At 44.2% G+C, this 13,350-nt stretch overlaps 1 protein-coding gene across 4 annotated transcripts in view; it reads left to right on the top strand.

Moving 5' to 3' along the window:
- The window catches only part of FLAD1 (flavin adenine dinucleotide synthetase 1), a 444,813-nt gene that overhangs the window by 27,654 nt on the left and 403,809 nt on the right, over nt 1-13,350 (top strand). For all 4 annotated transcript variants that reach the window (XM_069650211.1, XM_069650196.1, XM_069650209.1 and 1 more), the window contains exon 2: nt 11,636-11,871. In XM_069650211.1, the coding sequence (XP_069506312.1) occupies nt 11,707-11,871 (165 nt within the window). In that variant the 5' untranslated portion in view covers nt 11,636-11,706. The remainder of the gene's footprint in view (nt 1-11,635; nt 11,872-13,350) is intronic.

The following is a 13,350-nucleotide window of genomic DNA, read 5'->3' as shown; positions in this document are numbered from 1 at the left end:
CTGTATCGTCTCTAAAGTATTGTTTCTTCCACATCCGCCCTATTGGGCACTGCAGTCAGCAGGTGGATCTCACTTCACCCGTGGGAAGGCCATCTTGAGTCTTCACATTCCTTGCATGAAGTAAGCTCATGCAGCAAATACATACTTCACTATATATCCCTCGTTTCTGTAACTCTCTACCAACTCAACTGTGTTGGTTTAATCTTTCTCCATCTTCCACGGAGAACTTAAATGTTCTTTCTTCTAATAACTGATACATAGTTTTGGTTGTTTAATGAATTGGGTTTGAACCAATGTCATGGTCCGAGGTGGCCTTTATTCTTGTGTGTGAAATCTGAATCCTGGTGAATAATTTTTTGTACAGCTCTCTGCTGCCTCTGTTGTGTTGTGCCGTATTAAGCATTCCTACAGATAAGTGGCATGTCGGCCCTATTTACGAAAATGAAACGTGTAAATGCACCACATTTTACTTTTCCAGCATATCATCAGTTTTTGTGAATTTCATAACTCTCGTGTACAGTAGATTACACTAGACAATGTCTTTTGCTAATGAGAGCGTTTGCAGACAATTTAGTACCATGCCTGAGTTGATTGACCAGGGAGGGCTTCAGAGAATCCGTGGCCATTGCAAGTGGTAGACCTTGAAGGCGGGCTCCCAGGGGCACTTTTAGGAGAAGCACACTTTATCCTACACAAGCCACAGAGTCGTTTTTGGTCCTCCAGTCATGGGCTAAAGGGGGAGCAGTACATGTTTGTACAGCTACAACATGTAACCACACGTAAGGCAACAGTCATTGCCTTACGGTGTGGCAATGTTTACAACAGGATGCCTTAAAATGGTGCAGTGATGTCGATCTTTCACAGAAGGTGTGTAGTCAGTTGCAGTGAGGAATTCATATAAGTTGCTGTGTGTAGTTTAAACAACATTCAACCTTAACTTGAGGTAAGGGGCATGATAAATGATCAGCAGCAGCAGGATTCTTGTTCGTGGGTGAATGATTGTCAATTTACTAGTCACAGGGGCCCCAATCTTTTTCGAATCTTCAAAACTAAAATGAAAACATTCGAAACCTGATTCTCCAACCATTGCAAGTGGTGTTACAAAATAAACATTAATAGAAATTAAATGGTTGCATTTTCAACATAAAGAGAAACTCATCAAAATATGTCCCTGTAGTTGTAATCCATCTAAGTATGCACCCTTTTAATATGTTGCTTCATGTGGGGGTTCCTCCAAGGCCAGCTAAGCATTGTATTATCCATATTAATAGTTATTTACTGACTTCTGAAGGATGAAGGACTAAGCCGGTCCAGCCAAAATTTGAGCATGAGATTAGATATACATTTTAGAACTCAGCACTTATTTCTCTTCATTATCTTATCGGAACACAGGCGTACCATGAAGCAGTACTTGCTCCGATAATTAGAAATGTCATTAATCATACATATGTACATTTGTCTACCAAACCTCAACACGCATAATACTGTGTGATTTCCCCAGGTTTATTTGCATCTTAAAAATGACCCTAATATCTAGAAAAGATCAAGTGCTCAAACCGTTGTAGCGGAACAAAGAAAGGAGTAATGAGCTACTTATCCTGCATGATATTGACATCCCATTCGGGAACATGCTCTCAGGAAGTGACATGGCTAGAGATTGTATGAGAAATGCTAGACAAATCATTCGCTCTTCTTAGGTCAAGGCATAAAATAAGCAGAGTTGCATAGCAATTTGCTAGGCAATTCTGTAGATTGGCTAATCAAAATGATACTTGTGTAGCAAAGCTAGCTATTTAAGTGTCATGTTCAAGGCCTGCGTGGGAGTGATCGGCAAGAAGTGATTTCTTTTTTTTCTAAATGACTGCAAACCAGAAGTAATCAGAATGATACTTTTAGCGATACTTTTATTAAGCCAACTATATCATGTCTGGCAAAGACCAGTATGTGCTCACACAGTTAAATGCTGATTGCACACCTAGTTCAGTAACCTGATGGTTGCATAGATCTGTGCAACTGGTGCTCAACCCATTAGCGGATCCCACACTCCATCACTCTTTTGCTTTATACCAGCTACCCACAAAGCTAGATGACCACAAACTACAATATTCTACCTAGTTTGCCCAGTTCTCTGTTTGCTATGCCATTCACTCTGCATAGTCTACTACTTTCTTTCCTCTTACATAATGAATACACAATGCTAACTAGATGTTTGTGCAAAGTAGTGATCAATAGTTCCATCCAGTTGGTACATCTACATATTTACTGCAGTACCATACACTGTAGTTAGCCTCCAGAGCCCGCTTTGCTTTATAATTATGATTGCATTATATATTAGCATCTGCGGCAGACAGCTGGCAAAACTGTTTTCAGAGCCTTTATATCATATCTATTTATTTGCGTCCATTCATGCAGCTAACTTTTTACATTTTACAGACACTCATCCATAGCCATGGCTCACAAAGTCTTTTTCACCCACTCGCATAGTTAAGTAGTTTTATGAAGGGCGTGTACCATTTCCAAGGGATGTTTAAAACGTGTATGTAACATTTACTTTGTTTGCAGTAAATGTCAAATAAAAGTTTCACTGTGCATGACTGGCCTCTGGGTGGTAGCAGTGTGCCAACCATAAAGCGGGTTTGTAGTGACATGCACCATTTTACAGAAATCGCATTTAAATTTGTTGTCATTCATTACTATGGGTTAAGTGCATTTGTCTTAGGTCGAATAGGTAAACTAAGTTACCCGACCTGCAGGTCTAGCTGAATTTTAAATAATTTGCATGTAGCAGTACTTTGCCATTTATATAGTGCCTTTATCCCATTTGTATGGTCGCAACGCTCAACAAGTCCTAACTTTTCTCACTAATGTCTTAATATAGCGGTACGCAAAAATGCTGTATTGTTGCTCATTTCATGTCTTCGGTACAAATAGCTTCTGGTGAAATTAATTATTAGTACACCATTGCTAATCAAATGGGTCTGTTAATACAATTTTAATTGGCAAACTCTGCTAATCAATTTTTGAAAACAAATGTATGCCTTGTAGGTCGAATTCCTGCCAAATGTACTATTAACTAACCATGGGCACACTGCATCTATAATGCTTCTAATTATTGTCACAGGTGGCCTCAAGAATGCAGCAACCCTCAGCGACAACTCAAGGTTTTTTATTTGATTTTTGTTCAAGGGATCGTCACTAGAGATCGGTAACCTCAACTCTCTAGATCTATTTTACCTAGCGGTGAGGGCCTAAAGGAAGAACAGCATATCTATCTAAATCTCCCTAAGGGAACAATGTAGATGGACCCTATGCTAAATTCCCTAAGATGACTTAGGCTGTGGATTGGGTGGCTGCCATTCAAATGTGGTCATACCCTCATGTGCTCACCTATTCCTCTCCCTAGTTCAGTCACTCTCCCTTGTCTTCTCTTCTGCTCACCTATTTCCTCTTCATGTCTTTCTTCTTTCCCTCCAACATTTCCATCTTGTCTGCCCACCGGCCACTTTCAGATCTTACTCCATGCTACTCTGTTTGTTTGTGTGTCTGCCTGTCTTTCCTCCAGTACCATCACCAATACCTCACCTTGCATACACATATAACAAATATTTTCCATGCTGTGCTGCTCCGTCCTTCCTCGGCATGGTATCTCTGTCCTCCTGCTCCTCCCTTGACATTAACCGAACTTCCAACACTTTTATGGTTTTTGTCCTATTGATCCTCCCGTTCCATGGTCTAGCTTCCCTCCTTCAGCCCCCCCCTCCAACCCCACGGCTCCTTTGACTGCTCTTTTCCCCAGGAAGGTGGTACACAAATCAAAGCCTACAAAGTGGGCTCAAGCCCCAACCCTTTTTCGTACAGTGGTTTGCCGATCTCCCAGTATGGTTGGCCACCAAAGTCAGTGTTCCAGTTCATTTGTGGATTTCCTGTTCCGCCAGAGACACCATGCCGCGCCTGTGCATGGGTGAGTGCAATGTCCTGGAGTGGGCAGGTCCGGCCGGGAGCGCCATGCCCTGCCTCACACCGGTGTGGTGTGGGTGTGATGTGCTCCCATTGCATGGTGTAATTCTGCTGCTTTTATCTACTCTGGCACCCTAGCATGCATGGCGGCTGGCTGCTCCAGGGCTCGTTTTTTGCTTATTAAGCACTCTTTCTGTGCGACGGCTTGGTGGGGATGCTGCTGTGAATGCTTGCATGGGGTCACAGACAGTGGTACTGTTGGCATGCAACCAAGCCCAACAAGTAGGGATAGGGTCTCGTGCCCTCCCAACTCCCACACCACACCTCTGGGGTAGGACTGGCTCTTGGAATCTCCCGGGTAGGCTTCCCACCCCATGCTGAGAGGCATCCTCCATCCCCTCCTGCCACACTATTTAAAACTTTAAAAGCTATTACCTTTGTTCCTGTTTTGTCTGAGGAAAGCATGATCTACTGAGGTCTGTGATATACCTTTTCTATATCCGCGATGGGAGTGTGAACTCCTGCAGTCTATGTTGAACCTGTTCTATGAGAGGGCAACCTCCACTGCAGATACCCACTCCTTATCTGTTCTGTGTGAGAATATTCTCCCCTTGCTTTTACTCTGCACGGATCCACCTGTTCTAGATGATGGAAGCTTGCCTAGTTCTTGCCCTGATGTGCCTATTTTGCTTTCGTGAGGGAAGCCTGCACTGCTCCTACACAAGCTGACCTGCTGCGTGAGGAAAGCCTGAAAAGCTTATACTGATGTTGTGCCTGCTATTTACATGCTCAAAGTGTTAGTGCACATTTTGTTCTATGTGAGAGCATGTTTCTGCTACTGTGCTTTATCTGTTAATTCTGCGAGACGCTTGTTCTTCTGCTAGGATGTGAACCACTGTCGCATGATGCCGGAAAATATTATTCTTTTGTTTCTTATGATTTCCTTGCAGTTAAGCTTTTATGTGCACTGGCTGATGCCCCATACCTTTTGCTCTCTTGAGAAGGAAACTATTCATTTCTACTCTCTTGAAATTGCTGTGACTCTAACTGTAAAAACATGGAGTCCATTGCTATCACCTGAAAGTCTCTGCACAGCTCTTGCTTCTCATTTCATCTCTAAAACTCAGGAAATCCTATCCTCTCGCTCTTCATCTTCCCCTCCTCCCTCTACTCCCTGCTCTCCCTCTGGCCTTTCTTTGCCCACCTCTCCTCCCTCCATCTCTGCCTTTCCCCTGTTCTCCCCAGACGAGGTTTCAAGACAAGTCTGATCTATGAATGTCTTGTCAAAATAGGTTCACCTTTGTTCCTCCAAAACCATCAAGGACCACATTTACACCCTGGCTCCTGCTCTGGCTGATTTCTGCAACCACTCGTTCGCCACGGGAGTCTTCCCTTTGCCCCTGAAGCACTCCCTTGTGCACCCTTTTCTTAAGAAACCCTCTGCCGACCCGTCCTGCACAGCTAACTATCGCCCAATCTCCATCAGTCCTTTCCTGGGCAAACATATGGAAAAGCTGGCCATCTCCCAGCTTAATCTTGACATTGAATCTGTTGGTTGTCTCCATGACCATCAGTCTGGCTTCAGAGCAGCCAGAAGCATGGCAACTGCTCTCCTGAACATCCGTGAAGACCTACTCTCCAACCTTGATTTCAAAACCCCCCTGTGTTCTCATCTTACTTGATCTCTCTTCTGCCTTTGACACGGTCAACCATGCCATCCTGCTCAACCGTCTTTGTGATAACCTGGGTATCACCGATCAGGCCCTGGCTTGGCTGACTTCTTTCCTCTCCGATCGACCCTCCCAGGTCCAACTTGGGTCCTTCCTCTTCTCTATCTCTACCTGTGGTGTTCCCCAGGGGTCTAACCTATCTCCCTGGCTGTTCAACCAATACCTGGGACTTCTTGGCCACCACATTGTCACGCTCTTCCCCAACTTTCAGTGCTATGCGGATGACACTGAGCTCATTTCCAGGCTCCCTTCAGCCACCCCTTCTCCTTCTCTCATCTCTGACTGTCTGTCTGCTATCCAGTAGTGGTGTGTCGCCAATGATCTCTGCCTTAATGCCAGTAAGACTTAGACTCTCCTCATTGCCACACCCGCCCCCTCCTTTCCTGTCTCTCTCTGGCCGGCCTCTCTTGGCCCTCTTGCTGCTCCCACCTGTGAGGCTAAAAACCTCAGGGTCATCTTCGGCTCCACACTCTCCTTCTCTCCTCACATCTCTGACGTCTCTAAGAAGTCACACTACCAGCTGCGCCTCCTCAGAGGTATTCTTCCTTTCCTCTCCTTCCCCTAGAAGCTCACCGTCTCCAGAGCTCTGGTTCTCTCTAGGCTGGACTACTGCAACAGCCTCTTTTTAAATATGCCTGCCTCTGCTCTCCGCCCTCTGCAACTCATCCAGAACAGGACTTGCAAGACTTGTCCTTGGCCTCAAGCCCAGGGATCGTATCTCTCCAGGACTGAAATCTCTGCACTGGATCCCAGTGGCTGCGGGGATAAAGTTCAAAACCCTCTGCATTGTCCACAAGGCCTTCTGGGTCCTGGGGCCTCAATAGCTTCAACTCTCTCTACCTAAATATCTTTCTTCTCGAGCTCTTCGCTCGTCCGCCTCCAACTCCCTCAGGGTCAGTCGCTTCTCCAAGCAACGAATTGGTGGTAGATCTCTTTCTTCGGCTGGGACCTCCCTCTGGAACAGCCTCCCCGCCTCTCTGAAAATTGAGGAGAATCATCTATCGTTCCGGAAGCACCTAAAGACCTTCCTCTTTGCTTCTGCTTTCTCTCCTCCTCTCCCCTGCTGAACTCCTGGCTGAAACCGAAACTGCACTGTCACCTGGTTACCCTGTGTTCTCGAGCCCAGGTCCCCTCCCCACCGGTGGCACACCTACAATGCCACCCTGGCAACCCTTGCACTCTGGGCTGTTCTGTATCCCTACAGCCCCCTACCAGCACTTGACACCTGATGTCTGCACTTACCCTTGCACCTGCCACGAGCTGGCCGCACTTCTTATTTATTGTTCCTATTTATTGTTTCTATTATTTACTGTTTATCCTATGTACTGCACTTCCCCTCCCCGTTCCTCCCTCACACTTTTCCCCTTCCCCACCTCCCCTGCCCTTTGCTCAATCTCAATGTCACCTGGCCTAGTAAGATCGTTGTCTCTGTCTTCCCTCTGTTACCCTCCCTTGCTTCGTTGCGCCATGAAACACTTGTGTATAGGCGTTTATAAATGCCATATCATATATCATATCATATCTGGCCCACTGATAGTTATAAATAAAATTGAATCTTTGCTTCATTTGGCTCCCCTTCACATGCTACAGAATGGATTAACTGATATAGCCATAGCTTCTTTGATATCGGGCAACCATGGCAGAATTAAACTCGAGTGCTCGCCCCCCTTCTCAATCGATTTGAAATGTAACACCTCAGTGACTGTTCTGCATCGGCCTGTGAGCAGCTACACTTCCAATGCTGTGAGTTCGGGACCCATATGTATTGGCTGCAACTCTCAGCTGGAGGCTTCTAGCAAATCTAGTCACTCTTTCCATCTGTCATGATGTGTGAGTGTGAAAGGGCTACCTTGACCTTTTGATGTTGCACTCTTCCATTAAGGCCACCATCCTGTGCGAAGTCAACTGAGTGTAATTGTCTCAAACTCTCTTTGGAACAACCTTCTCTTCTGAAAATGTCTTCTCATTACACCAATCGGTGTTCCAGTTGTCATGTCTGGAACAAAGTTTACCTCTATCGACTTAGGCAACTAGTCTACCATTGCTAAACCATATTGGCTCTCGGCTCCATCTAAGCAAGAGGACCAGTAAAAAACAGGTCTATTTTGTCCCATGACTCCTCAAGGCACTCGCCACTGTATAGCAAAGCCTGTCTTTGTCTAATATTTTGTTGCTGGTGTGACATAGACTGCACCCTTTTGCTGCTTTTTACTTTGCCGTCCATCTGAGGCCACTGTATGATTCTCTTACAGTGTCCTTGGTGCACTTTGGTAAGGATGATGGACCCCGACGCTGATTGAAGGGATGGCTTCACACCTCTAAATACCATATGCTCTGTCTCTGAAAGTTCTGGAGTTGTACAGAAATAGTGTCTGCTAGGGGCATCTTTTATCAGGCCTGCCTTTGCCTTGTTATTCAGAGAGTATCAACGTGTGACATTAGTCCATTCTGTCAATCCACTCCCTTTGACTCAGATTGTCGGCTTCTTCACTGATAATTTCTTCCAGGGAGATGCATTCATCTTTCTGGAGCTTCGTGGGTGCTCTGTCTCTGTTGCTAAGATATGGCATACATTCGACTCGACCATTCTTCGACACCGAATCATGTGCAGCTATACACTTGTAACTTTGGCAGTCGTCCTGCTGCTCTCGGCGTGGTTGATTTGACCCTTCCTAAACTGATCGTCTATACCAAGGTTTGCAGTAAGTAAATTAAACATACGCCCACATGTATGTGTCCTGAAGTAAGCCATTGTCATGGCATAGGACATAATTTCTCTTCTGATTATTGGTTAACTCTGCTCTAATGCAGACAAGATCTTTGCTGCAAAGACTGCTATATTCTTAGTTTGCCCCCTTTTCTTGTCAGTCACCCCTAACCTATGTACGCTAGCATAGGCTATGATTCATGTGTCCAAGTTTAGGTCAAATGGTGTGAGACATGGAGTGCTAACAGTATGCTACTTAATATTGGAAACATTTTTTTCTTTTCTTTTTCGGGATCTGAATTCTAAGGCTTTCTTTAACAACCATGGCATTGGTTTGATTTTCTGAAAAATTCAGAACTGACTTTGCTAAATCCTCAAAGTCCCATAAACTATTTCAGTTCTTCCTTCAAAGTGGGATGAGGGTTGTTGTTGCTGCCTGATGTTTTCCGTGTAGATGGTATAACGCTAGAGACTGTGTTTGTCAAGACTTTGCATTTTTCCTTCTGTACATCTGACTTCCACGTACTGCAACCTGTGATGGACCGACTTCAGTGCTTCATTGTGGCTTTGTTCATCATCCTATGTATCATAATATCATTATGGAAGTAACAATACATTTCTGACGTTGTGCAGTAACAAATCCATCATACTCCAGAACCCCATTGGCCTGAGTGACATCAGGATGTAACTATATACTTAGGGGGATAAAGGCTGTTAGCGACTTAAAGTTCATGCAACTTGATTTGATGATGGGTGCTACCAGTGATCGAAATTAAGGTTGGATAAGCAGGAGCTAAAAGCAGCTCCTGTTCATCCAGCATTAACAAGTGACCAGGAGCTACCAATGGGGAACAATGATCTAGCACATAGTGCCCCGCGAATAACTTCCATACTGGACGCAAACCTCCATATTGGACGCAAACCTATCATTTTGTCCATTATTTATGAACCCTGATGCTTTAAATGTCCTTCAGATGTGTCCTAATGTTTATTTATACATTGTCCCAAACTCAGATTTAAATTTGCAAAGGTCTGGTTGTTCGGTAGCCTGGGGAGCCAAACGTTGTTCTTGGTAGCTCTTGGTATCATGCTAACCAGGCTATTCTAGGCTACTCGCAGAAGCTAAATAGCTCCCCTCTATTTTGAACCCTGTGTTATACATCAAGTTTTGTATAGACATTGGCATTGTTCTGGCGGCGTGAGGTATCGGAGTGGTCCTACAACGGTAATGACAAATCCCTTGTACACTCAAAAGTCTCTGAACCATGGTCAAGAGAAAGCTAAGGGAGGCAAATCCTGCATCATGGGAAAGTAAAGTGTACTGTGTATTTGGCAAATGTGAACACGGTTGAGGGATGCCTGCGAGTTGGGGTGAAACATAATACACCTGTGAACATTGTGTAGACAAGAGTGAACCCGGTCGAGGGTTGGCCACAGTGGGAAGTTTTTTTTATAAATACATTAAGGTTCTTGAATATTGCAAGCTGCATTTGAAAGGCCGTAGTAAACACGACGGACAGAGGCCCAAGTTGCAAGAATGATCCGAGCCGGGCGGAGGGAGATACAAGGGGCGAAGAGCAATCGCCCAAGGTACAAGATTACCAAAGGAACTTTTGTTTGTTTCTTGTTTTAATCCATCAGGCCCTCTAAGGCAAGAGACTTTGCAGAGAAGAGTCTTTGACCCTTGAAGATTCTGGTATCGTTGAACTGGAATTGTGAGCCTTATGCTGGAGAGATCCAGGAGTGTGCTCTGCTCAGAGGTCCTGCCTTGTCCCGTGCTAAAAACATGGGCAAGGGAGACCCAGCATACCATCCTGACTTATCATTTTGTGAACACTTCTTTCTTTTCTGGTGAACATTATCCCACACTCTCTTTTTGTAACTTAGTCATAAGGATTGGCAATAGTTTTTTTATTTTTATTATAGGCCCTTTTATTTGACAAGGCACTACTAGGACTGCCTTATTATTATTTTTTGGTGGCCGTAGCTTGCTCGCATCTTAGCTTTAGGGTTGGTTTAGGCGTTTTTCTCACCCATTATAAAGTTCAATAAACACCCTTGAACTGTGATCACTTGTGTCTGTCTTTACTTTTGCTATCATGAGTTCCTTACACCACCATGAGTTCCTTACAGTCGGGATAGGCGGAATGTTCATATTGAGTTATGAGCAGGAGTGAGGAGCACAAGCATGCAAGTCAGTACAATGTTAGACTGATTGGTGTAATGGAAGAAGAGTGGTGAGCAGGTTAGCTAGTGGTCGGGTGGTAGAAGACTGGTATCAGGCTTGCGATGGTGGGGGTTGATGAGGGAGCAGGGTATCATTTATTCACTGCGGAATTATAACAGGAATGTGCTTGCCTAATTAATTGTGGAAAGCAAGGGTCCCTGACAACTCTTGGCCTGGTTATTTATAGAAAGAGATGTAACTCTGTTCCAGGAGACAGTATTGTTGTCCTTGGTCATTGCAATGTGCATATTAGTGGATTCACTTATTGTGTGGTCGTAAAAACATGTCCTGGATTTATTGATTTATTTTGTAACGACCCACGTCCTGGATTGAGATGAATCAACATATGCCTATACAACCTTCTTTATTCTTTAAGGAGATTTTAGGCAAGTGTTATGGTATGTCCTGAATTGCGATGAATCGCTAAAATGTGGGGTCTCTGATAAGGTGAATTGCCTTTGCCGGTGTGGCCTGAAGATCCAGTCGCTTGACCAGTGTGGCGTTTTAGTGGTTGCCTACACCTTGAAGATGGAATCTGATCTTTGTGTGTAAATTCCTAGAATCCAAGAGTAGCATGTCAATCCATGCCCTTTAACGTCTCGTTGTAAGGGAGCTTAGCAGGTTTATGCACCTACCACCGGACTCTTAAGTATACCCGGTTGGTCACAGGTGGAACATCTCAGTTTTGTCCTGAAGTCGATTAAACGAACTCCGTTGAATTTGGTCATAGTAATCTCTAATAAGTACCCACTCGCACATGGGTAACTTGTGGCTCATTACTTATATCGCTGCCTATCCCTATGAAATCACAGAGCATTAAGTGAACCGAGGAAATCCCTGTCTGAGCTCCACCATCAGCTCTTTCACATTTTCGCTGCAATTTTCATATGCAACATTTTAAACCTTTACCTGTCTTGGGTAATGTTTTCTTGTTTGTTCTAGTTTTAAAACTGAATATATTCTGTACAATGTAATGTGTTGTCAGTGCCTCATTCGACGTTTGTATTATTTCAGGTGTCTGCCAGAGCCAAAGACTCCACTGACTCTTGTAACTAAAGGGAGAGTTATCTGTGTGCCTTCCGTCCATGCTGCCTGGCCTTGGTGTAGGCCGAAGCCTCCAGCGCCTTAGCCGTCTGCGTGGGCATTTTACACTGTCCATGGCGGCCCACGGCATCACCAGTGAAAACGGCCCATCCAAGGAAGAGGAGGTGACTGCCGGCATACTCATCATAGGGGATGAAATACTGAAGGTGAGGTACAACAGTCTGGGGCGACACCCTAGCACTGCTCCTTCAGTGTAATTCTGTCTGGGGTTGGGGTGAAACTTCACAAAGTTGGGTCAGCTCTTCTGATACTCCTTCTAGACCAGAAGACTCAAAGACATGTTGTTTGTTACCATTTCTTGCTCAATATGACCTTTGTAAATGGGTTTGACTGGAAGGATTGGGAAAACATAAGAGGGCTGGCTAGGTGATTTTGATTAAGTCTTGACCTCTGTGCAACCCTCCAGACCATCGTTTTTCAACTTGCTATGCCATTACAGAAAGGAATAGACCACACAAAAATCAGGCCTGGTAACACCCCAAAAGCAGCCCAAACCTAACTATTTTACATCCCTTCTTCAAGCAATACCAGACATGTTTCTGCCTCACAGGGACGGTAACTACTTTGAAAAACTCTGCGACTATCTTGCTGAAGTCACTATTGTGGGTTGGGGTGAAAAGCATTGCATCTGGTATTTGATCTGCCTTATATGCTGATGTTGACATGGGCAACACAGTTTGTTGTGAGGCATGGGGTGCCGTTTTAGTAGTCATTACCCTGTGGTAGTGGTTACTTACCTCTGGAAAAACGGACAGAAAAAATAACTTGACATTGCAATCAGTACAGTGCGGGCTGAATTTGAACCACGCTAAACAGGATGGTTTATATTATCACTCCTTAAGCACGTCGGTATAGTGAGACCTACCAAGATATCCTATGCACAGGGAACACAAAGGGGCTTTAGGGGAAAGCTGTGTTCGGTAGTATCAGTGTTAATGATATTTCTCTAATTTCAGCGTTTAACAAGATGCTTAGTGTGGTTATCATCATAGTCATTCTTTATTCCAAACCAAGAACTATGAAGGGTTACTTGGAGGGAAAACAAAAAGAATTCTGTGGTGATCCATATATATGTATATAATTATCTCAGTGGGATATATTTGTATCTTTTTAAACTGTTGAAATAAATGGAGGGCGTCAGGGACCCATTACCTCACACACATGTAAATCAGAGTAAACTTGTAATATAGCTGGGTATGGTGCATTGTGCAGGGGTTATTCAATGTTAGTTAGGGTTTAGCTGCGTGGCAGATGAAAACAAGTCGTGAGTTGCCAGCAATTAGTGATTGGCCGCATGTATTGCAATCATAGTGCCATGTATTGTCAACAAATTGCAACTTTTTGAAAGGTTCATTTTAATTGGGTTTTCATCAAGTCTTCATTAGCTGAATAAATATAAGCCAATAAGAGTCCTCACATTTTAATAATTGCACACTCTATATGTGTAATTCACAGTAGCATCAAACCAAATAAGGAAATGTCCACTGACATCTTTGAGGTCATCGTATATATTGCCCTGCATGACTCCCAGCACCTGAATGGAAATGCCACTATGGACTATGTGACGGGTCAGAAGAATGACGTGGACACTTAAAGCACATTTTAGGCAAGTGTTATTAAATAAT

The sequence above is a fragment of the Ambystoma mexicanum genome, chromosome 1p (assembly GCF_040938575.1).
Source record: "Ambystoma mexicanum isolate Mex_15411 chromosome 1p, UKY_AmexF1_1, whole genome shotgun sequence".
Classification (NCBI taxonomy): domain Eukaryota; kingdom Metazoa; phylum Chordata; class Amphibia; order Caudata; family Ambystomatidae; genus Ambystoma; species Ambystoma mexicanum.
This window is presented reverse-complemented; position numbering and strand designations above follow the sequence as displayed.